Below are 15982 nucleotides of genomic sequence, written 5' to 3' on the forward strand. Positions count from 1 at the left end.
AAGCACATATGGTTGTGGAACCCTTCATTATTTTCCATGCTGACAGGGTTTCCCTCAGGGCTAACCCTTCCTTCATGCCTGAAGTGGTGTCCATTGCGGCTCTCAACCAGTGCATCCATTTGCCAACTTTCTTCCCTAATCCTCAAAATAAAGGGGAAAGGATCCTGCACTCTTTGGATGTACACAGACAGCTCAGATTCTACCTTGATAGGACTTAAGCCCTTCAGAAAATCTGACCAGTTACTAGTCAGCTTTGCAACAGTGGCAGACCATTTCAAAACAATTTCCAAATGGATAGCAGACTGCATCCATTTCTGCTGCAAGCACCATGGGAAACCAACCCATCGGGGGGTCAGAACACATTCCACTAGGGCAACATCTACCTCTACAGCATTTCTCAGGGGAGTCTCTACCAGGGACATCCTCGAAGCTACTACCTGGAGTACAGTACACACCTTCACCAAGCATTACCACCTGCCTGTCTTTTCCAAATCCAGGGCAGGTTTCGCAGCAGCAGTCCTGCAAGGCATACTAGCCAGCCCTAACTCTTCTTGACTGCTCCACCCTTCTTCAGCTTTGAGAATCCACCCAAGTGTGATGACTACAACAGCGAAACACGAAGAACATAGTACAGTTGTTTACACTTACCATAAATGTAGATGTTCAAGTGTATTCACTGTTGCAGTCCTGGTTTCCCTCCCTCCAGACCCCTGGTTTCTGTCTCTCCCCTCTCTATGGCTGTTATTCACCCCTTTCAGGGGTATTGGTATTTAATTTTTACTGGTGGTGGTTTCCCCACCATAACTTAGCTCCCTATTTGGGAGGCTCCTGACATTTGGGGCAAGAAAAACTGATGTAATGGCGTCAGCTGCCTGTTTTTATACCCCTGACGACCTGACATCAGTCCTGGAGCGACAGCATCCGACGCAGAAATATTACATCTTTGGTATTCGGGCTGACTGAGGGCTACCTGCAGGCAGATAACCTGGGTGCGATGACTGCAACAGTGAATACGCTCTAACATCTAGATTTTATGGTAAGTGTACACAACTGTACTTTTCTTCATTTTCTTTTTGTTTTTCCCTTTTTGTTGCAGGACCACAGTTAAATACACAGCTGGAAGCCTGGCTTTCTTTGCCACAGCCTACAAAGAGGCCTGCTAGAGCCATCATTGCACCGTAAGTCATTCTTTTTAATAACTACTGGTTTGTAACTGAAAATGACATGTTTATCTGGACTGGGAATTTTGCATTTTTTTTTCGTTGTCATCTGTATAGGTTCATTGGTAGCTAGTTACTAAGAATTCAGTCCAGGAGACCATTGAGGAGCCTAGCCCAAATTCTCAGTTGCCCTAAGTCACTGTGTAAGTGACTTGCTCAAAGTCCCACAGTAGGCAAATGAAGGCTGAGGGATTCAAATTATTATTATTATTGTTATTGGGAGTTCTTCAGAATAATGTAGTAATCTCACTCAAGCCTTCGAAGGTCTATATAAAGAAAGAATCTAGGGAAGACCCACCTACATATCCTAATTTTTAATTATCCAGTAAGTACTTTGAGACCTATCTATGTTACAAATGCACAAAATAAAAAATATAAAAAAACATAACATATTGTATATAAAGCTTCCTGGACTTATAACAGTATAACAAATAAGCATTTCCTTTTACTTTTTGTCAGTTTTGTTTTCTATGAATGGCTATGATACTGTGGCACAAGTACATTGTCGTAGACTAGTATGTCACTTGCACTGGGGTCAAGTGCATAAAAAGTTAATCCTTTATGATTTTCCATACTAGTTGCTAATTCAGAATAGTTAGTTATTCCATATTGCAAACTGCTTTTTGTGGCTGACATGTCAAGCTTTAGGAATAAGTACCAGAATGATACGGACGAAAACTTTGTCCAAATTAGTGTTGGCTTGTGTTAAATTTGGGCTGTACTTTATGCACATTTTGATCCCTGCACAAACTTGTCACAGCTGTGTAAGGCAAGTAGCAGTCGAACATCTTCACTGTAAGTGTGTATGCTTAGGTTCACATACATTATTAAAAAAAAATCATGAACAGTATTGGATTTCCGTCAATACAGTTAGTCTACCAGCCATCAGGCAATTAGTGCCTAAGCCGTTTGTTCCTTGTCAACAGCAAGGTCATTGATGTGAACAAGAGATGGTCATCAAGATGAGAGTGGAAGAAGTTTGACGTGGCCATTAGCTTTTCTCTGAAGTCATCTGCTCACTGAATGGCTCACCTTGCCTTTATTTGACACACTCTGATTGCTAAACCAGTCTTTCAGCATAGTAGCTTACCTCCCCTGCACAGTAGATTCCCTATCCAACCTGTAGTAAAGCAATATATACTGATATTATGGTTTTACTATGTGTGGCCCTGGCCCCATCTGTCCATGTCACCGCAGAAGCATAGTATGCCCTCATGTGCACGTGTGTGCGCGCATGCACCTCCAAGCATAAACTTGGAGCAATGGCTACTGTCACTGGTTTGCTAGACTAAGCCCACATCTCTGTTGTGTTTTGTATTACTGCTGCCATTAAGCCTGTCTTCCCAAACCTCTACCACACGTGGGTCATCTAGTGACAAAGTTGTTACTCGAACCTTGAGTCATCATCTGGGTCTTGGGGTGTGTTCTCTGTCCTATGCAGCTGGGCAACAGTGCGAGAAATCTAAGCGTTACAAAGGGTAGGAGTGGAAACATTTTATTTGTTGAATGATCAAGACATGAGAATGAAAGAGACTTCTAAAGGAGCAGGAGAGTCAGGATCTTATGAAAAAGAATTTGACAACCCTCAGTAGAGGGGAATCACCGACTCCCTGTATGTGTCTGTGTCTTGGGGGTGGTAGGTTAAAAAATGTAATTGGGAAGGGTGATTTAACAAGAATAACTACCATATTGCAAAACCTGTGTTAGGAAACTTATGTTGAGGTTGATGCTGCCACAAAGAAAGGACACACACCTGTGTCCACTGTGCATTTAGAAAAGGTTAGAACCATTTTTCCCCACCATTCTTGTTGCTATGGTAATCCTTAGCATGGAGGTATGTATGTAAATGCCAGAAGGTATCATGCTGCTTCAGATTTTTGGAAGTGAGGATCTTGCATTTCTGTTGGCCTTAATGACTGCCTGAATGCCAAGTCATTAAGCTTGGCAACCTGCGGCTTTCATGTTAATTGTGGTGAGGAATTAACTTAACTACAAAAGGAGAATTCAACCTTCAATAACCAGTAGGCTTTGGCTTGTCACATTTGTGTTGTGCTCGCTGTTCATTGGACACAACTTTTTTTAAAAGTCTACCTTTACACCCCCTCTTCCCACAATATCCTGTCTGCCCCTGTTTTTTACCATTGTACTCTTATGCAAGTGATTGTACAGGGCTTTAATGTAAGCTTTGGTGTAGTTACCACTTCCAGCTTGGGGTGGGCCTTGGAATGCATTTATACCTTCGCCTAGGAGGGTATAGTTTTTTAGTCTTGATTTCACCCTTTGTGAGTTCTGGTGTTAGTGCCATCTCGAATGTGACTTTTTTGTGGTCAGGTTTAACTACTGGGGGATCCGATGGTTGCAACAGTACATCTTTTTGACATGTTGGTGAGGACCAGATCTAGAATGTTTGTTCCTCTTGTCTGGGTATGGACAATTTGTTCCAAGGCATTTGAATTAATGAAGTCGGGGAACTTTTGAGCTAGCGAGTTGGTTTCCCATTTGATGGTGGGATAATTGAAATCCCCCATAACCAGAGTTCAGTAAAATTTGGATAGCCTCCAGTTTGGTCAAGTAGGCTTCATGGGTGTTACCCATGGAGGGGGGGTCTGTAACTGGCTATGACTTTAATGGAGCTCTTACCCACCATAACCTGGACTTGGAGTAACTCCATGGAGTTGCCAATCTAACTAGACAGGAGGTGAATTTTTCTGTAACATAGAAAGACCATCTCCTTTGATTTTCGTATGTGTATTTTGCGGTCTAAAGGTGTGGAAGGCATTGTAGCCTTTGCAGGGCTGGGGTACTCGCTGAGGACTTGAACCATGTTTCTGTGATAGCACAGACCTCTACATCTTCTGGTGATAAAAGTGCTTCCAGGGAGTGCAGTTTTTGGTTTAAGTTCCTAGCATTTAGCAGCATGACCCTAATTTTATTCTGATTGGTTAATTTCACATTGGTAGTGTTGTTTTCGAGACCTTGCCTAAAAAGGCACTATAGGAGAGGTAAGAGCCTTTGCCAGCAGCCGAAAGCCAGGAGGTAGCAAACAGTCTCTGGCAAAGCAGCTAGGGTTTTCAACCATGGCTTCCCAGGCTGACAGGAACTGGATCCCCTTTGAATGACACCAAAAACTAAACAGTTATTGAAATAAATCATTTTTTGTTTATACAGCAGCATCATTCTAGGTGAGGGTAATATGCTGTTCAAGGCTAGGGACATACCTTCCTGGGACACGTACTCTGAGTGCTCAACCATGATGTTCTTAGTGCTTAGAGTCGCAGGCTTCTACCGACTCCCACGTGGAGTCGGCCATACCGCTGGATACTCAAAAGTATTGGAGGCTCGGACGCAAATACCTCAGATGGGTCCAAAGCCGCTGAGCAGGCACCGGCTTCTGAGGGGTGTATTCAGACCACAACATCTTTACATTAAAACAACTTCAGCTTCAAAGACAAGGACTAAAACAGCTTCTAAAGCAAAGAAACAAACCCAAGAGCCACGTGTACAGGGCTCTATGCCCAAAAAAACAGATGATCAAGATGGCCGAAGACCTGATTACTTTGATCAGGGGTTCCCATCCCCCTCCTGATAAAAGGCCTAGGCAAGAGACTGACTGAATCTTCAGATCAGGTTTCTATTTCTTCTGATTCCTCTTCTGATCAGGGATGTTCTTTACCCTCCCTATGAGGATTCTGATGCTGAAGAATCTGTACCTTCAGCATCCCCTCCTGAGGATTATTCCCCTGGGGAAACATTGCATACCATGAGGGAGCATTTTCACTGGGAAAGCCAAGATTTTTCAAAATCAAAAAAGATGCTCAGGGATTTCCACTTACTACCACAGCTCAGGCCTCTAGCCATTCCTCCTGTGTTAGACATTGTAGATTATGTGTTTTCGGAGTCTAGTTTGACCCCTGACTCCTTACCTCCAGCTCCTGTAAAGCCTGACAGATATTACAGGGTTCCTGACTCGCACAAATTTCTTTTTAAAAACCCTACTGCTGACCCAGAAACTATTTCACAGGGTTCCAAGGGAGTTAAGGCCTCTACAGCAAAAAATCCAAATTCAAGAGCACTGGATAGGTGGGGAAAAAAGGTTTACAGATCTGCAACTTTGGCTACAAGGGCCTTAAACTGTCAGTTTCATATGCTCAAGTATCAGCAACATGTCATGGGATTGCTTAAACAGAAAATTATATTAAATTCTGAATGTGCTGAAAACAAGGAAATGCAGGATTTATTGCATGCAGCTGAACAAGCTGGAAAGCATACTTTGCAATGTGGTTTTGATTCTTTGGAGGCCTCCTGCAGGGCCACAGTTATAGGTTCTGTAATTAGGAGGCATGCTTGGTTAAAGGAACAAAATCTGCCTGATCATGTTAAGGTTAAGTTACTAGATGCACCTTTACAGCATGATACTTTGTTTGGTGCTAAGGCAGAAGAGGTGTTAAAGAAAATGGAAGACAAAGCTAAGTCTATGCAAACTGTTAGAGTTTTTACATGTACAGCCACCTAGGTTTAGTAGACACTGGCCTACAAAAAATTGGTCCTTTCCTTTCCTGTGTTAGACAGACCTCAAAGGGGCAGATCCCAGGCGCAAGGTTCTTATAGGTCAAAACAATGGGGTGCTCTTACCTCCAAAGCTAGTGATAAGGCACAAACATACAGAAAGCAGTCCCAATGACTTTTCCCTGCCTGCACCAAGCACTTATCTTTTGGCAGCACCCTTGGGGGGAAAATTAGCACTTTTTGCTCAAAATTGGCACATTATATAACCCAGGACAAATGGGTTCTAAATATAGTGTCACAAGGCTACAAATTCCATTATCCAATAATCGGCAGAGGTACAAAAACAAGTTTCATCCCTCATGGACATGGTGGCCATTCAGCAAGTACCAGAGCAAGAGTGGGGACAAGGATTTTACTCAAGACTGTTCTTGGTACCCAGAAAGGACAATTCCTGGAGGCCAATACTGGACCTGTCTATTCTGAACAGATTCCTGGATATTTCAAAATTCAAAATGTTGACTTTGCAGCAGCTTCTGCCCATGCAGGGCAAGAACGCTTGGCTTGTGACTTTAGACCTAAAAGAGGCATACCTCCATGTTCCAATCAGACAGTTGTGCAGAAGACACCTCAGATTCAAGGCTGGTTCAATACATTACCAATTCTCTGCACTGCCCTTTGGCTTATCTACTGCGCCCAGGGTCTTTACAAAGTGCCTGGCACCAGTAATTGCATCCTGCAGACAAAGAGGAATACAAATATACCCTTACTTGGACGACTGTCTAATTCAAGCAGAGAACAAGGACATTCTTCTTCAACATCTGGCATTTGTGAAAAGACTACTAACATGCCTAGGGTACACAGTCAACGAAAATAAATCAAAACTAGTACCCTCTCAAGATAGACTGTTGGCAACAAAAGCCCAGTTATCTGCAAGAAAAATTCTGTAGGCTTTGGGCTTCATGCATCCTGCATCCTACTAATTCCATATGCAAGACTGCATATGAGGAAACTTCAGTGGTACCTAAAAAGTGTTTGGACTCAACATTGCCACAGCCTGGAAACAATGATTATTCTCATTCCCTGCTTCCCTGCCTGCAACAGGAGTTTCGATGGTGGGCAAAGGCTTGTCACCAGAACAAGCGACAGCCATTCACATTACCCCCAACCAGGCAGACACCTAACAACGGATGCATCAGATTATGCGTGGGGCGCCCACATGGCAGGAAGATGCATTCAGGGCACATGGACCTCAAACCAAATGCATCTACATATCAATCAAAAAGAGATGCTAGCTGTTCAAAATGCCCTGACAGCCTTCAAGGACCTACTTCAACTGGGACAACTGCTGATAAAGACAGACAGCACCACTGTCATGTGGTACATAAGCAGGGGGGCACACATTCTTTCCCCCTTTGCAGACTAGCTATGACATTTTGGGACACAGCTTTGACTTACCAAGTACATTTGCAGGCACAATTCATGCCAGGAAAGGAAAATACTCTGGCAAACGAACTAAGCAGAAACCTCATGGATCCCCACGAGTGGCAGCTGGATCCACAAGTCTTCAGCATGATAACAAGAAAGTGGGGACGGACATAGACGTATTCGCCTCCCCTCACAACTACCAACTAAAAAGATTCTGCACAAGGATTATCACAGGCAAGTATGGAAAGTGGACGCCCTATCTTTCAGCTGGAAAAACCTATCAGCTTATGCCTTCCCTCCACTGCCTCTCCTCCCCAAGGTACTCCTAAAGGTCCGACAGGAGAAACCAAAGATGATACTGATTGCCACAGACTGGCCCCGCCAGTACTGGTATCCAATCCTAAGGAACTTGTCTCATTACCCAGCTTGGACCTTACCTCAATTACCTAGTCTACTGTCCCAGCAAAATAATCTGATCCTGCACAGCCAACTCAGGGCATTAAACCTGGCAGCATGGCGGATAATGTAGTCATACAAAAAGCACCTCTCAGCAAAGCTGTGATGGATGTCATGCTGGAAGCCAGAAGGCCTAGTACAAGAAAGTCTTATGCTGGAAAATGGAAGATATTCTGTGCTTGGAACCAGGCACAAGGGACTGATGCAACTGTACCAAATATTCCTCAGATTTTGCAATACTTAACTGAGATGCTGGACAAAGGCCTATCCTTTTCATCAATTAAAATTCATGCCTCTGCCATTTCAGCTCATTACAATACAGAGCCATCAATTTTTTCTCACCCTTTATTAAAGCAGTACCTCAGAGGAGCCAAAAATTTAAGGCCTCCAAGGAGATCACCAATACCTGCATGGGACCACAACTATGTCTTGGAAAAGCTCACCCTGCCTCCTTTTGAGCCAGCGACTACTGTTGATATAAGGTTTTTATCTTGGAAAACAGCTCTGCTCCTAGCAATTACTTAAGCAAGAAGAGTTTCAGAGCTACAGGCGCTCATGGCTGTGGAGCCTTTTATCATTTTTTTATCCAGACAGGGTCTCTCTGAGAACAAACCCAACATTTATGCCTAAAGTGGTGTCCAGTCCGGCTCTTAACCAAACTATTCATCTGCCAACTTTTTATCCAAATCCACAGAACAAGGGGGAGATAATTCTGCACTCTTTGGACGTGCACAGACGGCTTAGATTCTACTTGGACAGGACCAAAGCTTTCAGAAAGACAGAGCAATTACTAGTGGCATATGCTGCAGGATCACAAGGAAAGGCTATTTCAAAGCAGACTATCTCAAAGTGGATAGGCCACTGCATTAGTTTATGCTATTCACACCATGGCAAGCCAGTGCCTAAGGGCATTAGACCACATTCCACCAGAGCTGCAGCTACTTCAGCAGCTTTTCTCAGGGGAGTTCCAACCAGAGACATTTTAGAGGTGGCTACTTGGAGTTCAGTGCACACCTTTACAAAGCACTGTCATCTGCCACTCTACTCTAAATCCAGGGCAGGCTTTGCCACTACAGTTCTGCAGGGACTCGTAGCCGCTCCTAATGCTGTTTAGTTCCAGCCTCCCAACCATAGCTTTGGGACTGTACCCAAATGTAATGTGAAACACGAATAATAACATAGTACAGTTGTGTACACTTACCATAAATGTAGATGTTCGAGTGTATTCACTGTTTTAGTCCAGGTTACCCACCCACCATCCCCCTTTTTTCAGTGGATCTTATCTTTCCTTCTCTGGTGTATACAACCTATGTGGTGTATTTGCTTATAGATGAAGGTAAAAATTATATTGGTGCATTTATTGTTTTTATATATATATATATGTATATATATATGTATATATATATATATATATGTATATATATATATATATATATATATATATGTGTGTATAAAAAATTTGTCTTCCCTTTTAAGGGGCACCTGACATCTGGGGCAAGAAAAACTGAAGAAAATGGTGTCAGCCGCTTCTTTTATACCCCTGACGAACTGACGTCAGGCAGGGGGCGACAGCAGCCGACGCAGGACCCAAGACTTTGGAATTCAGGTCGGCTGAGGGCAACGTACCAGCAGGATTACCCAAATGTAGTGACTGCAACAGTGAATACACTAGAACATCTACATTTATTGTAAGTGTACACAACTGTACTTTTCTCTCCATATAGTCCAGTGAGGTACGTCTCAGGTCATTCACACCAACATGAACTATGAGAGAGTCATAATGGTACTTGTTGCTGAGAAACCTGAGTGCATGTGTGATCTGACGAATTCTGGTACCAGACGAAACGCACCTAGACTGGAAACCAAGCTGAAATAAAGCGAAGATACACCAAGGGTAGAATATAAACTCTTTACTGGAGCTTCCCGGTACCTCAGCTCAATAGCCTTTCAAAGGAAATCATTTTTACACCATAAGGCGCAACATGTATATGTTACCAGAGAGGCAGCTGACTGTGACTTTCTCCTTGTTCAGCCTGGTGAGTGGGACATCTGTGTCTCACTCTTGAGTCTCCAATGACAAGAAAATTTGAGTGTTGCACCTTATGGGCGTGGTGGATGAGAAACTGGTGATGTTCTTCGTGTTTCACTGTTGCAGTCATTACATTTGGGTAATCTGCTGGCAAGTTGCCCTCAGTTGGCCTGAATAACAGTGTCTTGGGTCCTGCGTCGGTTGCTGTCTCCTCTTCCATTACGTCAGGTCGTCAGGAGTATAAAACATGCAGCAGATGCCATTTTATTCGGTCTTTCTTGCCGCGCGGTGCCCGAAGCAGAAGCAGTTCGCAAGTGCCGGTTGTCTGACTCCTGGAATTTTCGCATTCGAGTTTCAGAACCGAAGTCTTCAAAATAAAGCTAAGTACCCCGTTGAGGAAGCTTTTTCTTGCTCCTTACCGATGTCAGTAAAAGTTAATAATTTCATTACTTGTGGGAAGCAAATACCTCATAAGGATTTTCATTTGTACTGTATTACTTGCCTAGGCCCAGATCATAACGTGCCTTGCTGTCGGTTTTGTGCCAGATTTAACCAACACACTATTAAGCACCTGTATAGTTTTGCTTCTGAATATTTTGGATCAAGATTTAGTTATCCTGAAATGTCTGTTAGCAATCAGACTACAAAAAACGCAAAAAAAAAAAAAGACAGACATTCGAGGTCCAAAACCGACGAAGCTTTTCCTAAGCTAGTCGCTGTTTTGCCGGTACTCAGTGAGGCGCTTTCGCAGCCCCTGATACCCACTACTTTTGAGTCGCAGGCCTCTACCGAGACCCATTTTGAGTCCGGTATGCCGCGAGATGCTCAAGAGTATTAAACCCGTGGATGTCTCTCCCTTGGATGGGTCCGGAGCCGCTGAGCAGGCACCGGCTTCTGAGGGTGATGTCCTTCAAGGATGCATCTGCAGTCCTTACAAATGGGTTGTCCTGTCGTCAGGCAGCCCTTCGGTCGGCCGGATTCCAAAGTCTGGGTCTGGCCTCAGCTGGTGTCGCACTTCACCTGACGTCATAGCTGCAGTTATTCGGGTATAAAGGCATCAGCCGACACCATCTTCCTCAGTCTTTCTTGCCGCGTGGCGCCCGAAGCAGAAGCTGTTCGCAAGTGCCGGTCGGTCAGAACCAGAGATTACTACCGAATACTACTACCGAAGACTTCTAAAAAGCTAAGTACCCCGTTGGGGACTCTTTCTTGCCTCAGCCGATGTCAGAAAAAGTGAATAACTGTTTAACTTGTGGGAAACAAATACCTCATAAGGATTTCCACTCTTACTGTTTACCTTGTCTAGGCCCAGACCACGACGTCGCAGCTTGTCTAGCCTGTGCTTCTTTTAACCGGCGGACGCTTAGACGTCGGTCGGAATTTGCTGAGGAGTTTTTCGGCTCCGATTTTGCTTATATTATGCCGTCGGATCCTCCGACTTCGCAAATATCTAAAAAAAACGCAAGGAAAAGGACCGACACTCGCGGTCCATGGTTTCGGCCGAAACCGCGGTTAAGCCAACCGCGAGTGTCTCTGTTTCGGCTGAAACCGAGCAAGCGGTTCTTCCTTCAGCCGAAAACTTACCTTCTACCGAGGCCTCTTCCAACCTCGTGGAATCGGCTTCTGAAATCCCACCTGCTGTTGCAGTTTCTCAGGAATTATCAGACACTATTCCCTTGGATATTTCAACCCCTGCACGTGGAGCTGCTAGGCCACCTGCAGCCATGTCCATTAAGGCCTTTGCCAGGGCTAAAGCAGCTAAAGCTACTAAATCTGTGCCTGCTAAGACCCCCTCTCACAGGTCTAGCTCTAGTTCACAAATGCTTAGTTTAGCAGAGGATCTCATTTCTTTAATCCGAGGATCTCAACCTGAACCAGACAGGGCCTCTCACCCACCTCCAGAGAAGAGGCATAGAGCAGAGCCCCCTGAGCCAGTTTCTACAGATGATTCCTCTGATGATTCAAATGATACAGACCCTCCAGAGGCTCCTTACTCCCCTTATGAAGACTCTGATGCTGAAGAGTCCATCCCTTCTGCCTCTCCGCCTGAGGAATTTTCTTTTGGGGAAACCTTGCATGCTATGAGGGAACAATTTCAGTGGCAGGGCCAGGATTTTTCAGATTCCAGAAAAAGGCTTAGAACTTTTCTGCATTTACCACAACATAGGCCTTTAGCCATACCTCCAGTTCTTTCTGTTGTAGATGATGTATTTAATGATGCTTGTACTGCTCCTGATTCTCTACCTCCGGCCCTGCTAAGCCCGATAGATACTACAGGGTCCCGGACACACATTACCACTTGTATAAGGCTCCTTTTGCAGATCGAGACTATCTCCCAAGGACCTAAGGCTGTAGCAGCTACCTCTGCCAAAAAACCCTCCCTCTGAAAGGGAATCCAGATCCTTAGAGATGGGGTAAAAAAGTTTACACTTCTGCTACTCTTTCAGCTAGGGCCTTGAACTGTCAATTTCACATGATACAGTATCAAGAATTTATGCTAGACCAGTTAACAAAAAATTGTCCTCGGATGAAACATTAGACAAAAATCTGTGCAGGAAATGGTACATAACATTCAGCAAGTCAGTAACCATTCCTTAAAATGCGGCTATGATGCACTGGAGGCTTCCTTTAGATCAGCCATGACTGGCGCAGTTATCAGAAGGCATGCATGGTTAAAAGAACAGGCCTTACCAGACCATGTCAAATCAAAACTATTAGATGCTCCTATGGATAAGATCAATTTGTTTGGCTCTCCTGCACAACAAGTGCTGAAGAAGATGGAAGAGAAGGCAAAATCTGTCCAAACAGTGAAAGATTTCTTACAGGTCCAACCTCCAAGGTTTAGCAGGAATTGGCCCTCCAAGAATTGGTCCTTTCCAGACTCCTCCAGAACTCAGAGAGGCAGGAATAGGCGTTGGAGGCAGAAGCCAATCCAGGGGTGCCTACAGGGGACGCCAGTGGCAGGGCAACAACCAGCGAGGTACAGCCACAGACACAGCCACCACCACAACTACAGGTCAATCACAGTGACTTGGCTCTGGCACCGCCTACCAGGGAACAACTAGAAGCACCCTTAGGCGGGAAGCTAGCCTTATTTTCTACAAACTGGCATTACATCACAAGAGACAAGTGGATTTTGCAGACAATAGACCAAGGTTACAGGTTTCACTTCCATACTCTACCAGGGAAGAGAGGAATGCCAAACCTACCTCCAAATCAAAAGGCAGAAGCTCTAAAACAAATATCTCAATTATTAAGGATGAGAGCTGTGGCAAAGGTACCATCTATGGAGCAAGGGCAGGGATTTTACTGCAGACTCTTCCATAATTTACCAAGAAGAGACAATGGCATTCCGGCTGTTTACGACATCCCATTGCCAAAAATTTACGACAGGTCTCCCAGCGCAAGGTCTTGTGAGAAATCTGCTCTTTGGGCCCTACCGCTGCTCAAGGGACATTGCGACATACAAGCTGCCAACCCCAATTAATGGACATCTCCACCCAAATAAAACCACCAAACCCAGAGGGGACAAACCTTCGGAATTATAAATTAGGGGAAAAAAAAATTACCCCCCCCCAAAGGGAATTTAAAAAGACTAAAAATTTTTTCTAAATTTAAAAAAGTCCCAGAAAACCCAAAACTTGGGGAAACCCCAAAATTCCAAAATTTTAATTTCCCCCCCAAATTATTGGGGCTTTAAAGCAGGGGGGACATTTAGAAAAAAAAGTTGGGGGGTTCAAATTAAACCCCCCCTTTTTTTCCCAAAAAAAAATTTTTTGGCTTCTTTAAAACAAGGAAAAAATGGGGGGGAAAAAATTAAAAAATGAAAATTTCCAAACCACCCAAATTTAAAAAAACCCCCAAAACCCTTTATTTGGGCAAAGGGAGGAAACCCCAAGGGAGGCCACAGGGCCCCGGGCCCGGGGCCCCAGGGGCCCCAAAAAAACCCCCAAACAAGGGGCTTGGCCCCAAAACAAATAAAAAAGGGGGGGGGGCTTTTAAAAAAAAAATAAAGAAACTGTTTTAGAAAAAACCAATTAAAATCCCCAAAAAAATTTAAAAAAGGGAAAAAAAACAAACCCAAAAAAAACCCTAAACCAAAGGGAAATTTGGAAAATTAAAACCCTTTTTTTCCCAAATTTTTTCAAAGGGGAAAACCTTCTAAAGGGCCCCCCCAATTTTTCCAAAATTAAAATTGTTCCCCCCTTTTACGGGCAAACGGGGTTCCCCGTTGGAAAAAAACCCCCCCAAAAATTTAAAACCCAAATTTTCCCGGTCCCTTTTTTTTTTCCCCTTTTCCGCCCGGGCCCCAAAAACCCCGTTGCCATAGGCAAACCAAATTTTTAAAAAAAGGGACCCAAAAAACCCCCCCAAAAACCCAAAACAAGGGTTTTTCCCCCCAATTTGGGAAAAAAATTAAAAAACCCAAATCCCAAAATTTTTCCCCCGGGGGAAAAACCCGGGGTTAAAGAAAAATTTCCCTTTTTTGAAAAAAAAAACCCAAAAGGGAAAAAACCAAGGGTTGGGTTTAGGGGGTGCCATTCGAGCTTATAAAGCCGGGGTGCCCAGTATCCTAAACCAAGGAGCCAAGGGGTAACCAAATGAACGAAATTAACATGGCACTCCAAAAGGTACCTTTACCTCCTCAACCCCGGGGTCTCAGTCTTAACCCAAACATAGGAGTCATAAGGTATTTTAGAAAACCCGGCAGGTTACTGAAATTTTTCCCGCTAAAGAAATAACCCTTTTAAACCAAGAAATTAAGATACACAGAAAAAATATGGTTCCACTCAAAACTTAAAGGAACATTTACCCAAAGGACTGGAATGTTTCCCGAGTAGCATTGGCCCCTTGTTCCCGGAAAAAAAATCTTTAAAATTGAGCTCCAAAAAGAAAATTTGATTTTCCTTATTTTTATGAAATGGTGATTTGGTTTAAATTGCATTACTTAATCCGCAGGCCCCCAGGAATAAAAAACTTGGGTTGTTTGGGTTCTTCTTTCCCAACCCGGCTGGGATAAAATCCCCTGGCCAATTTTCTTCTGGGCCCAAGGAACATTCGAAGTCCGGTCCCCAAATTCGATCCCACCCAAAAAAATTTTAAAATATCAAATTTCAATAACTTAAAATTTAAAAGCCCCTTGTAAAATTGCCAGAGGGGCAAACCGGAAAACCCCAAGGGTTTGGAAAAATTTCCCAACCAAATTTCCCCCCCCCCCAAATTTTTAACCCTTTAAAAAACCGGGGGGGAATTTAATTAAAAACCCAGGGTAAAAAAGGGGGTTTTTGGGGGGGGGTAAAAAAATGGTTTAGAAGGAAAATTTAAATTTTTGCATTAAAAAAAGGAACCCAAAAAAAAGGGGGTTTTTTAAAAAGGGGAAAAAATGGGGGAGGTTAATGTTTTGTCCCTTGCTAAAACCTTAAGACCCAAATTCCAATTCCCAAAAGTTAAAAAAGAATTTCCCATGGTGGTCGCTTACAGATTGCCTTCCAATCCAGTAAAAATCCATCACATTGGGGCCCACTTGGAAGATTTAAATTTATGGTCAGACCTGCCAACAAACCCAAGAAAAACGGCGTAACTGGCAACCAGCTAACCATTCCCAGGAATTATAAAAAACACCCCCACCCCTAAGTTTACAAAGGAAAATTTACCCTAATTTCGGACCCCCGGAATGTGCCCCTCCGTTAGAATTTTTGGAAAAAATTCCTGAGAAATTAGGTCCCACCTTTTAAAGGCGGGGCATCTTCAAACCATTACAAAATGGGACTGAAATGCTTATTGCCCCAAATCACCAGCTTGAAATTGAGGATACCACCCTTGCTTGGAAGGGCCCATCCCATGAAAACTGACCGATATATTCCCCTTCCTTTGCAAAGGTTTATTAAATCAAGGGTCCAGGATCTTTGAGCTCCCGACGAAAAAATTACCCATTACGGGTTCTAAAAATGGTCTCCCTTTCTTTTTAAAAAAACAACTACAACCCTCGATCAACTGGAAATTATACTCCCGGACCTTAAAGGGCCCAATTACCTTTTCCCCCAAGGGTTAAAGACATTAACCAGGTTGCCAAAGGAAAATTATTACTGAAAATGGGTTTAAAAAGATTGTTACTGGAAACAAAAATTGGAATCCTTGGCAAGCCCTTTTTCCTTTTTTCACGTATTGCAGTTTTAGCGAACATTGGTCCCCCTTTTACATCTATGGGTTTCTGGAGGAAATTTAAGTAAAACCCGGAATCCCGACCATGGATTCACTTTTTTAGGGTTTCACCACATTTCAAAAAACTGAGCCAATTAAAAAAATTAAAACACTTTCTGCTAAACTGACGTGAACCTGCTCACCC

General features: G+C 43.6%; 2 protein-coding genes across 2 annotated transcripts in view; one reads left to right on the forward strand and one right to left on the reverse strand.

The window, feature by feature from the left end:
• The window catches only part of LOC122809503, a 1292286-nt gene that overhangs the window by 759845 nt on the left and 516459 nt on the right, over positions 1-15982 (reverse strand). The gene's annotated exons all lie outside the window — the stretch shown is intronic.
• Positions 1-15982, forward strand: part of MEMO1 (mediator of cell motility 1) — a 1101660-nt gene that overhangs the window by 118976 nt on the left and 966702 nt on the right. The window contains exon 2 of the mRNA XM_044081058.1: positions 1097-1178. Within this exon, the coding sequence (XP_043936993.1) occupies positions 1097-1178 (82 nt within the window). The remainder of the gene's footprint in view (positions 1-1096; positions 1179-15982) is intronic.

This window comes from Protopterus annectens, chromosome 8.part0 (assembly GCF_019279795.1).
Source record: "Protopterus annectens isolate FY-2018-M chromosome 8.part0, PAN1.0, whole genome shotgun sequence".
In the NCBI taxonomy this organism is placed as follows: Eukaryota; Metazoa; Chordata; order Ceratodontiformes; family Protopteridae; genus Protopterus; species Protopterus annectens.